Below are 20,851 nucleotides of genomic sequence, written 5' to 3'. Positions count from 1 at the left end.
TTTTAGAACTGAGATCAGTCCAAAATTCTTGCACTCATTTCCTCCCTCTGATCAGAGCCAAGTCCATCAAGGTCATGAGAGACAATGTGGCCTGCATGTTCTGCATCAAATGCTAGGGTGGCGCTTTGTGCTAAAGCAATAAAACTCTCTGGAATTGGTGTGTAGCCAACCAGATCGTCATCTCTGCTTCCTACTTCCTTGTAACATGGCCAACTACCTCAGCAGACATTTCTCATAGAATTTCAAATGTGAGTTGGACTCATGGATCTTCAGCAACATATTTCAATCATAGGGGTTTCCCGAAATGGACCTCTTTGCCACTGCCATCAACCCAAAGTGCATTTTTTTCTCAAGATCGGACCTTCAATTATTGGAGGATGCTTTCCTTATTTTATGGACAAATGGTCTTCTTTACGCATATCCACCAATTCCATTACTCTTGAAAGTATCGAACAAGATCAAGCTGGACATTTGAATTTATTTCATCCATCAATGAAACTTCCAATCATTTGCCATTTGTTGTCTCAGCATGCCAGTCAGACACTTCATCCTAATCTGGAAGTTCTGTAAATTGATGATTGACACTTCCTGTTCAATAGAGGTGCAAGAGATGGTGGTAAAAAACAGTGTCTGAGACAATATCATCTTCTAAAGTGAATGAGATATCTTTGGTGTACCAGCTGACACATTTCTCCTGTTCATTCTTCTCTTCCCACCATCATAAACTATCTGCTGACATTTAAAAAAAAATCAGGTCTGTTATCAGGTTCACTTGGCGGCTCTAACAGCCTTTCCTGCTCTTGTTGATGGCTTTTCCATTTTTACTCACCCCACAATATCAAGATTCCTCTGAGGATTGATAATCTTTTCCCACAGATTAGAGAACCTATTCCAATATGGGATTTGAATCTTATTCTTAGTTGCTTTATGAAACATCCTTTCAAGCCATTAGATGTGTGTGAATTGCTATATTTGTTTATGTTTATCTGCCTAGAAGATTGGACAACTGGGGGCTTTACAATGTTCTTCAAGGAAAAGATCTCATTATGACCATACCCTAAGTTTCTACCTAAAGTAGCTTCTCAATTTCATATTAACCAGACCATTCATCTGTGTTTACCACCCTCCTCCCCAACCACATCAGATAGGCAGGAAACTGTCTTCCATACCCTGATTATCAGAAGGGCGTTAGTCACTACCTGAACAGAACCAAACTGTTCACGCTGAAGTCAATGGGAGTGAAGGTCACTTGTCCCTAGAGTTTTACAAATAAGAGATGGTGAACCAGGTATTTCATAAGATGTCTGAGCAACACATTCTAATGTATGACCACACCATTTCAACTCCAAGCCATTGGCCTAGCTCATTGTTTACCCCTCCTTGTATTTAAATGTCATAGTTTGCAAGCATTTAAGAAGCCAGATATGTTGCTTTCTTGTTGGAAAGAATGTAGAAATAAAAGCAAGATAGATTCCATAATGCAGTTGCAAAATAATTTCTACTTTCTCCCAACTTTTTCCCAACACATGCTCCAAATACATCATACATTAACATAAAGCATGCAGTTATACAAATTCCAGAATATATACCAAATGTTTGTTTTTGAATTTGGAAAGTCTGTGAAATCTGTGCTGTAATGTGAAATATGTTTGTTTTTCAAATTTGTATACAACATGGAATCTGGTGTTATGCTGCTTGTTGTCATAAGCGATGTCTCCTTTGTGGTGGTGTGTGTTATGTGAAACTTTGGTTTTAGTTCAGCACAGTGGAGAAACATCTACAGTAGGCATTGTGGAATCTGTGGTGTGTATCCATTGGAAAGTTCTATTGGGCATATTTTGTACTTTTTTCCTCCAGAATGTTGAGTTGGTGCAGAATTATTTTGAACATGTTTTGGAGAGTTCGTTTTGCTTGCATATTATGACATTATGGTAATTGTACATTTTTGTTGCAGAATTTGCTACATATATGTTTAAATAATAAGTAAATAACAATGTTGTCCATCATGTCTTCTTGGTATAAGTATGTGAAGTTTGAAACTGTGTGAAGTTGCTAATTTTGAACACTCTTGTGAAGTGCTGTGGGTGCTTGGCATCTACTGAAGTCAGCGAGAGTTGAAAACACTCATCACCGCATGGGATTTGGCCCTAGATTTATTTTGTTATGAGTAAAAAAAAAGTGAATCAGGCATTACTTCATAAGTTGTCTGACCAAAATATTAACTAGGCAGTTTAGTTATTGGCCAGGCTGCAGTGACCTGCTATGGGTGTGCATGTGTGTGGCTATATAGCTGCACGGGAGGCTACAGTTTGCTTAAACTGTCTGGAAAAAAGGATGATGTTGATTTAAGTTTTTGAAGAATTAACTGACATGCCCACTATAGTGATCCTTGATAAGCTCCTGCCTGTGGAAATACCTTAAATGTTCTCCTCCCCGTCTCCTATTGAGATCCACAGTGCTCTCATACACCTCTTATGTAAGAGTTGTAATCCATTTTTTACAAATTCCATAAATAACCCCCACCCTCTCTTTATGGATCCCGATGAACTTCCACACCTTTCTTGTTCTCCTGCAACTCACTGTAAACATCTCAAATCCACTCCTTTACTCTCTGATAAGAAGCCACAGCTGTACTTCTGCTCCTCAGTCTTTCCAGTGAGTATTATATGATTTCTAGGAATTCCATTAATTGTGAAATGGGCTGCAACACCATTCACTTTAAAGGTGCTTTGACACCTCTCATTCCTTTCAGAGATCTTTGCTGCTCCTGTAAATACTCAATATGATCTTTTTTTAAAGCAAACCCAATATGCAACACAACTTTCCGTTTATAGACTCAAATGCATTCCTGCACCCTGCCATGGAGATTCTTCATGCTTTTCTCCATGCTATCTTTATAAAGATTGCAAGGCATCTGCTCCTGTAAATACTCAATATGATCTTTTTTTTAGAGCAAACCCAATATGCAACAAAACTTTCAGTTTATAGACTCAAATGCATTCCTGCACCCTGCCATGGAGATTCTTCATGCTTTTCTCCATGCTATCTTTATAGAGATTGCAAGACATCTGCCCCTCCAGAGACTTTCTGATGCATTCCAATTTCCCTTAAAGGTTCATAGAATCATAGAATATCATGGTTGGAAGGGACCTCAGGAGGTCACCTAGTCCAACCCCCTGCTCAAAGCAGGACCAATTCCCAACTAAATCATCCCAGCCAGGGCTTTGTCAAGCCTGACCTTAAAAACCTCTAAGGAAGGAGATTCCACCACCTCCCTAGGTAACCCATTTCAGTGCTTCACCACCCTCCTAGTGAAAAAGTTTTTCCTAATATCCAACCTGAATCCTAATATCCCCAACTGAAACTTGAGACCATTACTCCTTGATCTGTCATCAGGTACCACTGAGAACAGTTTAGATCCATCCTCTTTGGAACCCCTTTTCAGGTAGTTGAAAGCAGCTATCAAATCCCCCCTCATTCTTCTCTTCTGCACACTAAACAATCCCAGTTCCCTCAGCCTCTCCTCATAAGTCATGTGCTCCAGCCTCCAATCATTTTTGTTGCCCTCCACTGGACTCTTTCCAATTTTTCCACATCCTTCTTGTAGTGTGGGGCCCAAAACTGGACACAGTACTCCAGATGAGGCCTCACCAATGTCGAATAGAGGGGAACGATCACATCCCTCGATCTGCTGGCAATGCCTCTACTTATACAGCCCAAAATGCTGTTAGCCTTCTTGGCAACAAGAGCACACTGTTGACTCATATCCAGCTTCTCATCCACTGTAACCCCTAGGTCCTTTTCTGCAGAACTGCTTCCTAGCCATTCAGTCCCTAGTCTGCAACAGTGCATGGGATTCTTCCGTCCTAAGTGCAGGACTCTGCACTTGTCTTTGTTGAACCTCATCAGGTTTCTTTTGGCCCAATCCTCTAATTTGTCTAGGTCCCTCTGTATCCTATACCTACCCTCCAGCGTATCTACCACTCTTCCCAGTTTAGTGTCATCTGAAAACTTGCTGAGAGTGCAGTCCATGCCATCCTCCAGATCATTAATGAAGATATTGAACAAAACCGGTTCCAGGACCGACCCCTGGGGCATTCCACTTGAAACTGGCTGCCAGCTAGACATGGAGCTGTTGATCACTACCCATTGAGCCCAATGATCTAGCCAGCTTTCTATCCACCTTATAGTCCATTCATCCATCCCATACTTCTTTAACTTGGTGGCAAGAATACTGTGGGAGACCGTATCAAAAGCTTTGCTAAAGTCAAGGAATAACACATCCACTGCTTTCCCCTCATCCACAGAGTCAGTTATCTCCTCATAGAAGGCAATTAGGTTAGTCAGGCATGACTTGCCCTTGGTGAATCCATGCTGACTGTTCCTGATCACTTTCCTCTCCTCTAAGTGCTTCAGAATTGATTCCTTGAGGACCTGCTCAATGATTCCTCTATCCTATCCTGTTTTGCTGCCTTGTAGATCCTCCTGGATTTTCCCATTGTTTCCTCCAGCTGCAAGCAACAGGATGTTTGTCACCAATCAGAAGGTTTGGCCACTCAGTATATAAATAACTTAACAAAAGTTCTGCTCTGCTTTACTCTGACTGAGCAGAACTAATAATAAAACAAGCACCATCTGTTTTATTAAATTATAAACAGCAGCCTCTAAAATAAGCCATTTAGTGTTATATTACTTCAAAAACAAATAATAAATCTACTAGCTATTTGTTATTCAAATAACAAACTGTTTGAACATGGTTCAAATTTCAGCCTCATCTATAATGTATAACTTCTATTCTAGGTTGTTGCTTTATTTATTTATTATGTATTTGTGTATCCAATATTTATATTTTATGGAGCCTATGTGGAGTAGCACTTGAGCACCTTAGTTTTTCTTTAATCTCAAAATCAAACCTCATTATTTTGCTACAGAAAAGCTTCAGAATAAAGCTTTCAAAAGTCCTGAGCAGCCACATCTCCTGTAGATGTCAATGGGAGCCACAGGTTTCCAGCGTCTCTGAAAATCAAGCCGAAGGAACTTCCACCTGAGTTAATTAAAATCCTGTTGGAACAAGTGAGCCTGTACTCTGGCTTTGATTGGACTTGATACAAGAATTACTGGGTGAAATTACTGGGCCTGTGTTATGCAGCAGATCAGGCTAGATGATCATTATGGTCCCTTCTGGCCTTAAAATCTACAAGCCACTCAAAAGAAAGAACAAGTAACACAGGACAAGGTCATCTAGTGAAATAGCATGTGGAGTGAGATTTACATCAAGAAACTACAGAAGTGTCCCACTTTATCTTGACACATTTAGACCGATGCTATTATCTTCCAGTTTAGACGTTCAGTTGGGGCGGGGGGGAGGGTCAAGAAAAAAGAAAAGAAAAAATGTTTTTTTTTTCCTTCCAGCTTGGAAATCTTCAAAGTACAAGAATTCTTCCAATTCTGCTTCCGTCAAGGGCTTACAGATTGAAACCTTTGTTTCCTAGCTCGTCAGAGTATATTTTCTATTCCTTCATTGAATACTTTATCCCTAGGAAACTATCACCACTTGCCACATTTCTGCCTCTTGCCACCTCTGTAAAAGTGTATGGAACTGTCAGAGACTCTGGGGAGGGGCAAGAGAGGCCTTGAAGGGCCTGCCCCCTATCCTCAGCAAACATAACATATGACCAGAATGACCCTCATTCTGGGAGCAGCTGTGGCAACCCTCAAGAAGGGTGTATGTGTGGGTATGGTGGTGCTCCCTGTTGCTAACTGAAGACAAGAAGTTGATGAGGCCTTGATGGACACTTGTACTGCCCCAACTTATTTAAATCTTCTTATGAATATTCCAGATACCCCCCCCCACACACTTGTAGATTAAAATGAATAAAACCGCTTGGACCTGAGTCTCCACTCCATTTGAGATAGGGTCCACGGGCAAGTTGTTGTTGCTCTGTGATTCAGAGCCTCTCAGCCCTTAAGCAAAATGTGTGTGCATAGGGGCAGCCGTAACTTATGCCTACAAGGATTTGTGTAGCAGAGTTCATCTTTGCCAGGCCCTCTCCCACCTACATCATGCTGCTCCCCTCCTTACATTGTGAGGGGGCATCTGGAGCAGGAGGTGACAGAGTCACCTCTGCCACTCAAGAGTTAACTGGTACAGGAAGAATTCTCTACTGCCCTTCTCCTGGCACAGTGCACCACATAAGCAACACAAAGTTGCCTTAAAGTTGCCTCAGCAGACCTGAGAATCCAGCCCATGAAGATTTAAAACCATCTGTTAGAGAAAACTGAAATGTACATATTACTTTGTGGTTTCGGATGTTAAGTTGAGTTTGTAGATTAATTAAATAGATTCCAGTTATATAAATGTCCTGCTTTCAGCTATAGGTACTGGTATGTTTAATTAAATTTAGAGGGTTTTTTTAAATGTCTTCTTAACAGTTAATGCTGATTGTCTGCTCAGATATATCTGCAGTCCCTTTAGTTTATGGGCATGTAACTAAGACCTATATTCTGAAACAACAAAAGATCATTGCAAAGAACAGAAACACACACTAAAGTGTACCGACACATGGTGTCACAAGGTGATTTTACACATTTAATTTTTAAAGCCAATATATCGTAACTGATCCAATATACTGAACATTCTTTCTTGTTCTTCTTCTCCTTGTATGGACTAGCCCTGGTTGAGATGGCATTGCAGAAATTGCAAAGCATTTCCATATTTCTGAAGACATTTTTTCATGCTTTTAAGCTTTTGATACAGTGATCTAATTCTGAGACAATAAAATAAAATCTATTGAATACATAGATTCAAACTCTATCATGGCTTATATCTTGAACTATTCCAATGAAGTCTTGGGCAAAAGGTGGCTCAGAATTCTAAAAAGTCCAGGAGAAGTTGTGACAAAGTGTGTGTCATAAGTATTTGTCACCAATCTGGGGAGACCAAATCTTATGAATTTTGACAAAAATATCAAGACCCGCACCTTTTTTTTCCCTTGTTTTCTTTCTCATGAAATAAAGAGACAGCCTATTGGAAGCTGGAATATGCATGTCAAGGAGAATGATGATGTGATACACTATGATTCCTGAACAATAACTAATCTGATCTCAAGAGATCATCCTCTCTTGAAATATTTTAGTCCTTTCACATTTCAGTTTTGGGCTTCTCTTGAACAGTGTCTTCGACTGTGCCAAACTTTGTGAAATGCTGATTTGTATAATGTGGACACTTGTCTACTAGGGCACAGGGCTGAGACCAATCTCGTTTTACGTAAATCATGCACTTGGCTATAAATAGGATACAAAGTTTCTCAGAGATTAAAGATAGTTGTGTGTGTATGCACTAAAACAGCAAGCTGCATTATATTCATTAACTTTGTTCACTCAATGTATCCCGTGGCAAACTGGTATTTATTTATTAACAGCCACAGGGCTGATTTTTGGCAAAGACAGTGGCTCAACTAGTGCACTATCAATTGGGGTCACAGATCATTCAGATATCATAAACTGCAGTGTGAGTTCCTTTAGCTATGGTAACCATGCTGTGCAAGGGTTTGTGAAGTAGGCAAAGGGATCCGGTGTGCAATGTCTGGAAAGATAACCACTTGCATTAGATTGCTGCATCAAAACACCAAAGGGATGGCTGTCTGGTGCTCTTGCCCACTGGTGTATCCTGAAAACATCTCTCGTGTTTAGTGATAAGAAATTGGGATGGAGACAAAGAAAATTATGCCTATAGCAGATTTTCATAATGGAAAATAAAAAGAGCTTAATATAAACTGGCAACATGTTTTGCATTATCAATTGTTGCTGTGGTCTTTAAAAGTTTCTGGGAAATAAGTGTAGAGAGATTCTCCCACAATTGCTTGTAATATTCTAATGAAACTCAACAAAATGTTATAACCAAAATATTGAACGAGACTGACTTTCTCCTTTCTAAATTTTTAAGATCCGGACTTTAAGGACCTGGGAGTTTTGAAACCATTGCCAGGTTGGTATGCTAGATATTTCATAAAACTTGGAGGACTTTGCCTTCTGCTGTAGAAAATATTTTTTGCTTGCTGTTCAGGTTTCATTTTTGTGGTATTTTGTTATTCAGTTTGTGAGTTTGAGATGGGAGGACCTGAAGGAATTGTGGAATCTGTGCAAATTGTGAAGGAAGGAAAAGCTTCTGATACGGAGGCGGTTGACTGTAAATGGTACATCCGAGCACCACCACGATCCAAGGTCAGTCCTGCATCTGCTCACTGATTTGGCACTTAATTTAAGAATACGAATATGGTGTATATTTCTTTGTACACACGGGTCTTGCTTAGCAATTTCTAAGTGTTGAACTTTTAAACTGTTATTTTCCTTCAGCATTGGAAGGTAATTTGTCACCTCACTGTCACAGTAACCTTCATTTGCTATAAATAACAATGTGGGCAGCATAATGGGTAATTTTCTCCAACACGTCTTTACTCTGAGCTTTAAAGAATCAGGAGAGCTCGTTAACTGTGAGGTGATGTATCCCTTTATTTTCCATATTTTATATCCCATCTTTATGTTGACACTAAGATCATGTGGTCAGAATATGTAATGTTTAAAAAACATTGCCAAATCCAATAGTATCATCTTCTGTTTGTCGTTCTAGAAATTAGTGAAAACAGAGCCACGGTAAATTCATATATCTTTAGTCTGAGCCCTATACTTCTGAGAATGAGTCACTGATGAATAGACTCCCCATTCTTACTTTTCCTCCACAGTTGTCAATGGTTTTGTCATTGTTTCTCAAATAAAATATAGAAAAAGGATGTTCCCCCTTAATCCAGTGGGTCCCTTCTTTGGTTTTATTATAGTGTCTCATTTGTCCAGGCCCAACTCAGTAGAGCCGGACAATTTTTTTCAGATAAATAGTTGATTCACCCAGTTTGAGATCAACAAAAAATATTCAGAAATTTGGATTGAATTTAACTAATAGCTTTGATGACTTTTTTCAAAGTCAAGATGTTTCATTTTGATGTTTTTGAAATGAAACATCTTGACTTTTAGTTTCAAGCCAGTGTTTCAATGTTTTGAAATTTAGCTAGTTTTATTTTAAAAAAGAAAAAAAATGGTTAAAATGAAACAAAATAGTAATAAAACATTCAGTTAGGGTTTAACCGTAAACAATTTTTTTTTTTTTGGTTTTATCTTTCAGCCACCATTACATAATTTTTGCAGCTTACTCATCAGTGAACACTTGGATTAATTACAGATGGCTAGCACACCATTTCTCCTCTCTTCTGGAGTGGAATAACTTTGCGCTCATCACCTATTTTCATACACATCTTCTAAAGGCAGCACAGCAGTTGAGGTTCCAAAAATGTCTTTTACCAGTGATGTGAGGGCACTACCCCCTCAGCAGAACTGCAAAGAGTCCAGGCTTTGCAAACTAGAGTCTATGTGCACACCAACTTTGGAAAGCTGAGAGATAGATCATTTTGTGTGTTATTACGGAACAGAATGAACACAATGTACCTATCTATTATAACATTTGGCATTCAGTACCCAAAATGAAAAGTTGCCCAAGAGTTACATAAAATTAGATGACAGATTCGTGGCAGCATTTCTCTATTCAATGAAAGTTTGAAGGAAATTTGGAATAGTTGTGTGGCAAAGGATGGAACAGGATTATTGCAGATACCCACTTTAAGCTCCTATTTATTAGGTTATTTTCATATAATTGCAATATAAATACAGGTTTTCCACTAAATAGACGGGATTCCCATTCTCTGCCAGAATTAAGAGCTATGACTGATATTGAATGTGTAGACTGAAAATGATTATTGCACCATACTGTGAAATTAGTTATTGATAGGTGTATCGTAAAAAAAAGACATTTTTGCTTCACTAATTCTGGGCTGCTTCTGGAGCTGGCATAACCTGCAGAATAAGTTAGGGCAGCTCCCAATGCTGCTCTGATTTATAGCAGCTTTGCACCGATGCCTTTGTTTTGTTCCACAGTTCAGAATAGCCAGAATGCAAAGTGCTCCAGCCACTCACCCCTCCTCATCCTTGATACGCTCCTATTCCAGGAGCTGCACAGGAGAGTGGCATAGGCCCACCTACACCACCTAGACACCAGGGGAATTAGCTGCAGCAGAGAGACAGGTGTACAGGATTTTGAAGTCAGATCTAGACTGAAAGGAGCTTTTCTTTCACATACATTATTCTTGGCAGTTGAACAAATACTTTCTTTATTATGAACTTTGTTTTGGTGCCTTATAAAGAACTGATTTTCTGCACACAAGTATTAAGGCAGTTATTCTGGGAAGTGGTTTGAAGCTTTTCCTAACCTGCCTAATCAATCACATTGTCAGACCAAATCTTTGGTGAATGATTAAAAAAGAAGAACTCATCAAAAGTGATTCACAATGAAGAGATAATAATCTGACTTTTTTACTGAAGTTATATATTATTCATAGTTTACAATCTCTCTTTTCCTTTAATATATTCAGTCAGGGCTTTCCGTTACTTTCAAAGCTAAATAAAAAACAGTACAATTTAGCCAACATTTCTTTTTTCATTATTATGATAAAAATACAAACTTAAAGGTGACAAGACAATTATTTAAACCATAATGCGATCAGGGGATATAAATTATATATGCCACAGCTGCAGTGAAGCTTTATCATTTTTGTTGCTAATAGCATTGGCATTTGCAGCGACATCTCAATGCTCTGTAAAAACTAATGCTCTAAAACTGTGCTGGTACATTTTTCCCCACCCTCCAATATAACATGGAATTGGTGGTTTGAAGAAAAGAGTTTCATTGACATTTTCTGACATAAATGTGGAAAAAGAAGACACAATGGTTATGTTTCTACTTTATAGCATATTGTGTTGTTAAGTAAGAAAAACCTCATAATGCTTAATATGGTCATGTGCAAGTGCTTACTTAAAATACTAGCAACCTAGTTATTCCACATTGAAATCAATGGCAAAACTCCCAAACCTGAATGGAGGATAGAGCAGGCCTTACATTTATTTTAAAGGACTCCGTTAACTTTTGTGTGAAAGTTTCTTATGTTCTGGCATTACGAATAGCACTTAAAATCAGAATAAATGAGATTAGAAAAATAAGAAAAAAATTCTCATTTTCAGTTGGATCACTTTAAGCCTGACCCAAAGTTCAGTAAAAATCTTGCTGCTGACTGGGGTTTTCGATCATGAGCATTGTGAATTAGATAGCACAGTCAGTTTTACTCTTTCTTCCAGCATATTCAGTTTGCTAGCCAGCTTCCACTATTCGTGTGGGTGTTTCACACATCAGGTTAGAGAAATATAGAAATATATAATCATAAAGCAACACAAATTGGTAGAGGCATGAAGGAGCGGGTCTAGTACCTGAGATTACTTTTAGCTCTTTTTTTTAGCTGACCAGATACCAAGTTGTCAGAGTCTTTTTAATTGGGATTCAATTTTTAGTCATGCACTGAATAATGTAGGTCTTTGATCTTGAGAAGCATTGTGGGACTGATCCAAACCCAACTGAAGTCAAATGAACGGCCCTGATTGATTTCAATAAGCTTTGGATCAAGCCTTGGTTTCCTCATGTGAAGTTCTGAATGCACTCAACTCCTGTGATGGTCATTGAGAGTGGAAACTCACAGGACCAGGTCCTCCTTGGCTTTAATGTACAAATCTGCATTTTGTTTTTGGAGCTGCTCTTTCTTTTGCACAGTTGACATACAGTTTTAAGCTAATTATTTGAATCCAATGCATCAATGTTGATTTCTGACCAATCTATCTTTACTATGCCAAACTGTGCTCCCAGATACACCGGTAATGCCAGAGCTGAAGTCCTGTGACTGAAAACAGAATTGGGACTAGGAAACAAATATATTTCATTTATGAAGTTCAGATTGTTGGCTTGTTTGTAAACAACAGGGAGGTGAAAATCCACATTACCATGCTTTTTGTTCCTTGTCTGCTGCCATATTAACCTACTTTCAGAAACAGGCTAGTTTTTTTTATAAGACTAAAGGATGGTAGGCCACTGGAGGTCTTTAAAACAGAAGCCATCAGAAATAGAGGAACATGTGAAGTGAATGCCTATAGTGAAGGGATGAAGAAATTGCACTGAGTGTTACAACATATTGTGAGAATGGTAGTATGTAAAAGTGATGAAAATTGCCCCTGATTTTGTTGTTGGGAATGAAAGTTGTTACCCCTAAACTAGCCTTACTATGATTATTTAGCTTTTACAATAATGTATTTGTGTATTTTTTTGGAATGGGAGAGTAGTTGGTGTGAAAGATTCAGCCATGCTTTCAAATGCTGTTTCCTGGTGGAGAGTGCAGTTGGGGTACAAATATAGTTATTAACTGCAATGATGTGATGAAGGCATTCTGGGGTTCCCTATCAGAGCTCCTTTACCATAACTTGTAGCCATAGTACCCGTCTAAGGTGGAGGAGCATAGGAAAGTAAGATAAACATTTACGTCTCCATCCTGAGCAGGAGTTTATGCAGAACTACACCAGTGCAGGACGAGCACTGGTGGGGATTGTGCTTCAATTTCTGTTGTGCTTCTCCTTGTGCACAGGGGGCGAGCAATCTGCTCTATTCAGTAGCATGTGACAGATTGTTCTCCACAGTGTACGAGTCATCAGTACAGAAGTGGCATGACTCTGTCTATCCCACCCACCCCTTTTTTTCCAGAGTCTTACTTTGGCAGGGGCATATGCTTCCAGAGCATATGGGCTGCTACTGTTGAGAGGCCCTTCACAACCATGCAAGGAGGCGGAAGGATTCTTGTTTGCTTCTCCTTGCTCCACAGGAATGCCAGGAGCCACTCACAATCTGGCCTTTTAAAAGAAAAGTAGTTGCCCAGGATTCACAGTCATCTGCTGGTGGCCTGTAGAGATCTGACTGGGTGCTTGTTGGTGACTCTCTTGCTTGTTTATAGCTCCTCTTACAGATATGCTGAGTCTTCCTAGCAAAGAGAAGCCTGGAGCTTGTAAAAGACTACTGGATACAAAGGCCTGCTCTACACTATAAGTTTAGATCGAATTTAGCAGCATTAAATCGAATTAACCATGCACCCGTCCACACAACGAAGCCATTTTTGTCGACATAAAGGGCTCTTAAAATCGATTTCTGTACTCCTCCCCAACAAGGGGTGTAGCGCTGAAATCGACATTGCCGGTTTGAATTCGGGTTAGTGTGGACACAATTCGATGATGCTGGCCTCCGGGAGCTATCCCACAGTGCTCCATTGTGACCACTCTGGACAGCAATCTGAACTCGGATGCACTGGCCCGGTAGACAGGAAAAGCCCCACAAACTTTTGAATTTCATTTCCTATTTGCCCAGCGTGGAGCGCTGATCAGCACAGGTGACCATGCAGAACTCATCGGCACAGGTGACCATGCAGTCCCAGAATCAAAAAAGAGCTCCAGCATGGACCGTACGGGAGATACTAAATCTGATCTCTGTATGGGGAGATGAATCTGTTCTATCAGAACTCCATTCCAAAAGACGAAATAGCCAAAACATTTGAAAAAATCTCCAAGGCCATGATGGACAGAGGCCACAACAGGGACTCAACATAGTGCTGCATGAAACTTAAGGAGCTGAGACAAGCGTACCAGAAAGCCAAAGAATGAAATGGACACTCATGGAGGGAGGGGCGACTGATGACTGTAGCTATCCCTCAGTTCCCGCACGCTCCGAAAACCAATTTGAATTCTGGGTTGAGCTCCCAATGCCTGAAGGGTCAAAAATATTGTCGCGGGTGGTTCAGGGTATATGTCATTAGCCACCACCACCACCCATATAAGCAAAGGGGAAAAAATGGTTTCTCGCCTTTTTTCACTGTCACCGTATGTCTACTGGATGCTGCTGGCAGACGCGGTGCTGCAGTGCTACACAGCAGCATCCCCTTGCCTTGTCTTGCGGATGGCAGATGGTGCAGTATGACTGGTAACCGTCATCATCGTCCCATGGGTGCTCCTGGCTGGCCTCGGTGAGGTCGGTCGAGGGTGCCTGGGCAGACATGGGTGCTCCTGGCTGGCCTTGGTGAGGTCGGTCGGGGGCGCCTGGACAAAAAAGGGAATGACTCCAGGTCATTCTCTTCTCTAAGTTTTGTGTAATGGAGATTCAGTCCTGCTTGGAATATCATGCCAGCCGGAGGCTTCTGCCTCAGGCTGCTCTCCCAGGTGGCAGCACCACGCGGTCACACCTACCCCTTGCTCCCAGGGCTCACAATCAGATACTTAGACCTCTACATTTTGCTGCAAATAAAAAAATAAAGCTGCCATTTAGAACTGTCCCCCAACATACATATCCTGGGACATTTTATATTTTACCAGTGTCAACCAAAGGCCCACACACAAATGGAGATTCAGTCCTGCCTGTGCTTCTATCCTAGTGCTTATCACAGATTCCCATTTTCAGCTATAGGCTGAGCAAGTGCAGAATGATGGTTCACTCAACTTCGCTGTAAGCCAGCCGCGCTCCCCTCCCCCCTTTGATCTCTGCTTGCTGAGGCAATAAAGTCACCACGAGCCAGTCCACTTCCTGCCATCCCACAAACTTCTCTGCTCTGCAAGCTGCTCCGCTCCGCTCACCGACCTGTGAGCCGCTCCAGACGTCCCTTCAAACAGCTCCGCTCGCCGTTTCTTGGGCCGCTCCAACCGGCCCCGAAAGGCTCCGTGCCGCTCGCTGCTCCTCCAGTTATCCCCACAAATTGCTCCACCAGCTGCTTAGCAATATAGCTTCAGGCTCCCCCACTAGTTAACACAGCACTCAGTGATCTCAGCTCTTAATAACTTTAGCCCATACCATCAGGTACAAATACCTGTTCCCATCCTCTCTCAATTTACTGAGTTTTGTAACCCATGCCCCTTGTCAAGCAAGTGCTGCTTAGGTAATGGTGAAGGACTCACTCAGTCCTTCTGTCATACAACAGTTCCACTGGCCTTGATTCACAGAATCAGGGTAACAAAACTTTATTCTTCCTGCCCCAATAATAGAGAAAACTGGGGATCCCACACCAGCCAAAGTAACCACTTTGAGTTGCTGTTGTTTCATGCCAGGCGAGTGGGTGTGCCTATGCAAACAAGATCAGCCCCTGGAGTTCTTTTCCACACTCGCCATAATTCACCACCAGATGTCAGGGTAGAGCTCATCCTGACTCTGCTTACATAAGCAATAGGAGTTTTGAAATATGAGTGCCATGACATCTAGATTCCTCCATGTTGTCTGGGAGGAGTTGTGCTTATAGACTTGCTTGAAGCCACAAAACTAGAGAGATCGTGCTCCTCCCCTTCTGTCTTTTCATGGGAAGAACTGTTTGAAGTCGAGATTCTTTTGTGCAGAAAGTTCATTGGAGAGAGAAGTAATGCTGATTGCTACTTCAATCGGAGGGGTCCTTTTTGTTTGTTTTTGTTTCAAAATAAAGATGCAGCTTTGGAATACATTCAATCATTGGGTTCAAATACATGTGTAGGTTGATTTTTATTTTTATTTTTTACTATTTCTGCTGTAATCTAGCTTTCTTCAATATTTTCCTAAGGTGTGCTAGTTATCCTGTATGGTCTAGTTGTATATCATGTGCCTGCCTAACCTCTAATTTACTTTCTGTAATACTGGTATGTTTGATTTTGCTTTAATTTATTAGGAAAGGCTATCAAATCAGTAATATGGCTTCCTCTATTGGAGGTCATATAGATTTTAATTGAGAATAAGTTTTCCTTAAAATTAATAAACAAATTTACTGGATTCTTTAGGCAGGATGATTATTTTAGTTACATTTGATAAGATGGCTTAAAGTTCAGAAAAAGATATTCCTTTCTTATTAAAGCCTCATAGGGTTTTAGATTAATTTCTCTGGAACACTGTTGGTTTCATCCCTGTTGACTTAATAAGAGCTTTGTTGAAAAAGACCGAGATGGTGACCAGACTGCTTGAGGAAACATGAAAAGATTAATGTTTGGGTTCTGAATGGTTTCTAGATTCTCACTTCCTGAGTCAGTGGAGCTTAGCCATGTCACAAGGATGACACACATTGACTCTCTGGAGGGAGCTGCAAGTATTTGCCTTATTATTCTTCTTGCTGGGTGAGTAATTGAGCAATATTGTGTCAGTACAGGAAGAAGTTTCTGACATGTCATCAGGCTGGATGATTAGAGGACACACTTGCTTCTCCTAAAAGGGATACATTTAGGAGTTTAAATTGGAAGCCGGGGGTCTCAGAATAGGCAAAAAGAGAAGCATTTGGACCTCCTCTGGACTAGACTTTAGAACAAGGCAAAATGTGATGAAGAATAAACAGTACTCAGTTACTGTATTAATGCAAAAATAATAAAAGTGGCCTGTGTTTTGTCACCTCTAATAACAAAAAGGTCGTGATCTGAATATAGTTCAAGTGTCTATTTTTCACCACAGGGAGAAGTGCTGTTTAATTGTTCTTGTTCCTATTTTGGTTTATACAGTTCTTTGTTGTTGTTGTTGTTTTGTTCTTTTGTAGATCTATTTACGCTTCTTGGACTATGAAATGCAGAATTCAAATGAATGCAAAAGGAATTTTGTGGCTGTCTATGATGGAAGTAGCTCGGTGGAGGATTTAAAAGCTAAATTTTGTAGCACTGTTGCTAATGATGTGATGCTGCGTACAGGTCTTGGGGTAATCCGCATGTGGGCAGACGAAGGCAGTCGAAACAGCCGATTCCAGATGCTCTTCACATCTTTCCAAGAACGTAAGACTCTAAGCACTCTATGTTTCAATATGTCAAATAATACAAGTCTCATAAACTGTTAATGACACTTTCTTCATACAGAGTAAGAACTGAAAGAAGTTCCTTAACAAACTATTAAAATCGCAAACCAGGTTTTTATTTCATATGTTACACTGTGTGATGATTAGTGAGATAGTGGTTAGACTACAGGACTGGGAAGCAGAACGTCTGGATATTAATTTTAAAACTCAGTTGTTTTATGACCTCGGGCAAGTCTCTTAACCTCTGGCTACCTCAGTTTTCATTTATTTAAGGCGAGGCTGATCAAACTGAACAGAGGTTTCCGTGCGGCCTAATCACTGACTGTTTACGAAGTGCTTTGATATATTAAGATGAAGGGCACTGGAGAACTGCAATATGATTATTTTATCACTAGATGATGTGTATATATTAACAAGCAGGTACATCAGCTCCTGTTAAGTAAGGGATGATGGTTTAAATCCTTTGATTTAATTTTTTAGTAACCATAGAAGTTATCCAGAAACTTTACATGAAGTTATGGTTTATAAAAGATACAAAAACTTAAATTTGAATAATATTCATTTTTGGCAGCTTCTTGTTGTTTAATTTGTAGAATAAAAACAGCAACTCAAAGTAAGAGGAAAATAGAATCAACACTGCCAGCTACCAAAAATGATTAATTTAAACCAGTTGTGATAAGAGCATATGTTTTTGATTAATGAAAATAACATGGTTGTTTTTTAGGAAACTATATGTTTATTTATTTATTTATAAATGATGATTAATGCTATATTCAAAAATATAATCTTTAGTGCTTTGCATCTCACATCTGATGTACAGTACAGTGAAGTAAGTAATAAGTGTCCTGGGGAGGAAAGGGTAGGTAACACGAATATAAGCAATAGCAATAACATGAAGCCAGATAGCCAAAGTTCCACAAATAAAAAGATTTGGTTTACCAGAATGCAATCAGTGACTAGAATGTGTGCATAATCCCATCAAATACATTCTTCATCTGCATTCTGTATGTACCCTATGATGAAGCAATGAGACAGTAGCGGTGAGCCTTTGTAATTCCTTAATTTGACTCTGATTAAAAATTCCTGACGCTCTACTGACCTGCAACTGTGTTTGTCACAGTTCTCTCACATTGCAGCCTTAAGGGTAGTTTGTGTTTCTCTAGTCTATAAATCAAGCCTGTGTCTAAAATATAGAGAGAATCCTCTATTGAGATATTACCGCTTTTTGCTTTGTTTCCCTGGCTGGAGAAGTCTTGAATATTCAAGGTCTGATTCACTGGAAAAAAAAGAAAAAAAAATCTTTCTCTGTTACCTTAGAAACAGAGAAATAGGCATTGAGGATTCACTGCTTCTAAAGAACCAAAGAGTAATGCATACGATCATCAATTTATGACCAAGATTTGAACAAGTACCGTATTTTCCGGCGTATAAGACGACTGGGCGTATAAGACGACCCCCAACTTTTCCAGATAAAATATAGAGTTTGGGATATACTCGCCGTATAAGACTACCCCTCTTCCAACGCACACCAAAAAAAAAATTAAAAAAATATCAGATTTGATTTCAATATGGTAATTTTAATTCAAATGCTTATGACATGCAGGTACTTAGCAGGAAAACTGTCACTTATAAACATAAGGCTGTTTGTCATCAAACATGTAAACATAAAACAGTGCAAGTGGATTAAACTTTTCCTAATTCACTCTAAAGCTGAAAGGAAGGATAAGACAATAAACCCATGGGAGCTGCCATGCTGTTTGTTTTCTAAGCTGTCAACCAAACTGGAACTGATGATGATAGGAGGAAGATAACAAACAAGAGAGAGAGAGCAAGTGCCGGGCAAGTCCCTGGCGAGTTAGCAAAGCCCATCATAACTGCAAGCTACGGTATTTTTACAGGTTTTGCTGGCGTGACAGTTTCCCTTTAAAAGCCTTCAAAATCCTCCTGTTCGTCATCTGATATCATAAGTACATCAATGACATCTTGTGATACATTTGTAAGGCAGTCATCGTATGGATCGAATTCCGTATCAGATGGTGTGGTCTCAGCTTCGGCTTCCTCTTCATCTTGCCACAAGTAGTCGTCCTCCATACCATCTAATGAATTTGATATGCCACACTTCTTGAAAGACTTGATTACTGTTTCTGCATCAATATCATTCCAGGCTTTTATGACAAACTTGCACAAAACATCCAACTGTGGAGCACGCATGTTTCCTCCTTTTGTGAATGACTTCGCCGCTAACCATCCATTCATTCCACTGTTCTTGAATGCGATCTTTAAATGGCTTGTTTAGGCACACATCCAGTGGCTGTACCAACGATGTCAATCCTGCAGGAATAACTGCCGCATCTGTGTTTAGTCTTGCAAGCATTTGCTTGGGGCTGGGAGTTAAATGAGCCCTGAACATATCCCACACCAGTAGACTACATTTTTGAATAAGTCCACCTGGTCGCCTGCTCCATACATTATCAAGCCATAGCTTTACCCCTTCTTCATCCAGCCAGCCTTTTTCATTCACATGTACAAAACAACCAACAGGGAACTTGAATTTCGGCATTGTTTTTCTTTTAAAAATAATCATTGGTCTCAGTTTGGCGCCATCAGCTGTGCATCCTAGTACCACTGTAAAACTGGACTTCTCATGTCCTGTTGTTTTAATTAAAATGGTTTTTTCACCTTTTTGGTGGACAGTTTTATTTCCAACCATATCAAAATTCATTGGAGTTTCATCCATATTTCCAATACTACTTAACGCATAGCCATGTTTAGTGCGCTGTTGTATTACGTATTGATGGAAACTATTTACTTTGCTATCAAGATCTGCAGGTAATTTTGGGGCAATTTTCATCTTTTGCCTCAGTACCATATTATGCCTTCCCATGAATCTAGTACACCAGGATACAGTGGCCTTAAATCTGTTGCTGTGATCTGGGTTAGATTTGGCCCACTGAAGTGCAAACAAATGTATTTTATTTCATGTCACTACATAGCCGTTTTGGCGATGCTCATTCACCATGTCTGCTACATGTTTTTCGAGTTCTGGCCAATGTGGAGTGCCTCTTCTTAATGCACACTTACCCCTTGGCATACTCTTTAATGCTTTTTCATTTGCTTTCCAGTCCCGAACCATCTTTTCTGTTACTCCATATTGTCTTGCAGTAGCGCAGTTATTATGTTCCATGGCAAAGTTTACAACTTTAAGTTTGAAACTGGCTTCATATTTCTTTCTTCTTGCTGGTGGAGCCATGATGGGGTTTTGACTGTTGGACATTTGTATACTGTACTGTATGTACTGGTGCTATACTGTATGAACAGGTACAGATACTGGTGCTGTACTGTATGTGGTACCCAGTATACAACAACCAGCCAATCACGGCAAGCGATGTACCTTACCGGCGATTGGCTGGTTGTTGTATACAAAGCCTGCTTGGATTGGTCAGCTCTCCCTGCCTGCCCAGCCCTCCCTGTCTCCAAGACTATCAGAGCGGTAGCGCAAACACGCCTCTTTCACCCGTCTGGCCCGCCCTTGTATCCTATTACCTCCTTCGCTGCCTCTCAGATCTCGCACATGTGCGCCTGCGCCGCTTCACTGCAGTCCTCAGGAGCGAGATCTGAGAGGCAGAGAAGGAGGTACGGTAATAGGATACAAGGGCGGGCCAGACGGGTGAAAGAGGTGTGTTTTTCTGGGCACAGCGCCGCTCTATCTTTTTTCCATACCCCGGGCGTCCCGGATGCCTGCAGCTTGCTCCGCCCTTCACTTACACCTTCCCGGTGAGGCGCCCCCTCACCTCGTCATCGGGCGGGGATGCGGCCGCGGCTGTTTTTGAGCTCCCTCCACCATATGCAGCGACCGCAGATTCTCCAGTCCGGCTCGGAAGTTTCAGCACCCGCCCTATAAGACGACACCCGGCGTATAAGACGACCCCCGACTTTTGAGAAGATTTTCCTGGGTTAAAAAGTAGTCTTATACGCCAGAAAATACAGTATATGTTTACAAGGCTTTGAAATTCAATCATAGCCATGGAAAAACATTTTTTTAAATTTGTATTCCATGAAACCTGGAAACAGTTCCGTAAACATTGCTCAGCCCTCTTCTCCCCCCCTGCCCC

The 20,851-nt window shown here is 40.4% G+C and overlaps 1 protein-coding gene across 9 annotated transcripts in view; it reads left to right on the top strand.

Moving 5' to 3' along the window:
• NETO1 (neuropilin and tolloid like 1) overlaps positions 1–20,851 on the top strand; it is an 88,405-nt gene that overhangs the window by 46,556 nt on the left and 20,998 nt on the right. For all 9 annotated transcript variants that reach the window (XR_008443742.1, XR_008443740.1, XR_008443741.1 and 6 more), the window contains exons 5-7: positions 7,946–7,987; positions 8,096–8,223; positions 16,491–16,719. Coding sequence is in view for 6 of the 9 variants with exons in the window: in XM_054017180.1 (XP_053873155.1) it covers positions 7,946–7,987; positions 8,096–8,223; positions 16,491–16,719 (399 nt within the window). In the remaining 3 variants the exon portion in view is untranslated. The remainder of the gene's footprint in view (positions 1–7,945; positions 7,988–8,095; positions 8,224–16,490; positions 16,720–20,851) is intronic.

Source organism: Malaclemys terrapin, chromosome 2 (genome assembly GCF_027887155.1).
Source record: "Malaclemys terrapin pileata isolate rMalTer1 chromosome 2, rMalTer1.hap1, whole genome shotgun sequence".
Classification (NCBI taxonomy): domain Eukaryota; kingdom Metazoa; phylum Chordata; order Testudines; family Emydidae; genus Malaclemys; species Malaclemys terrapin.
This window is presented reverse-complemented; position numbering and strand designations above follow the sequence as displayed.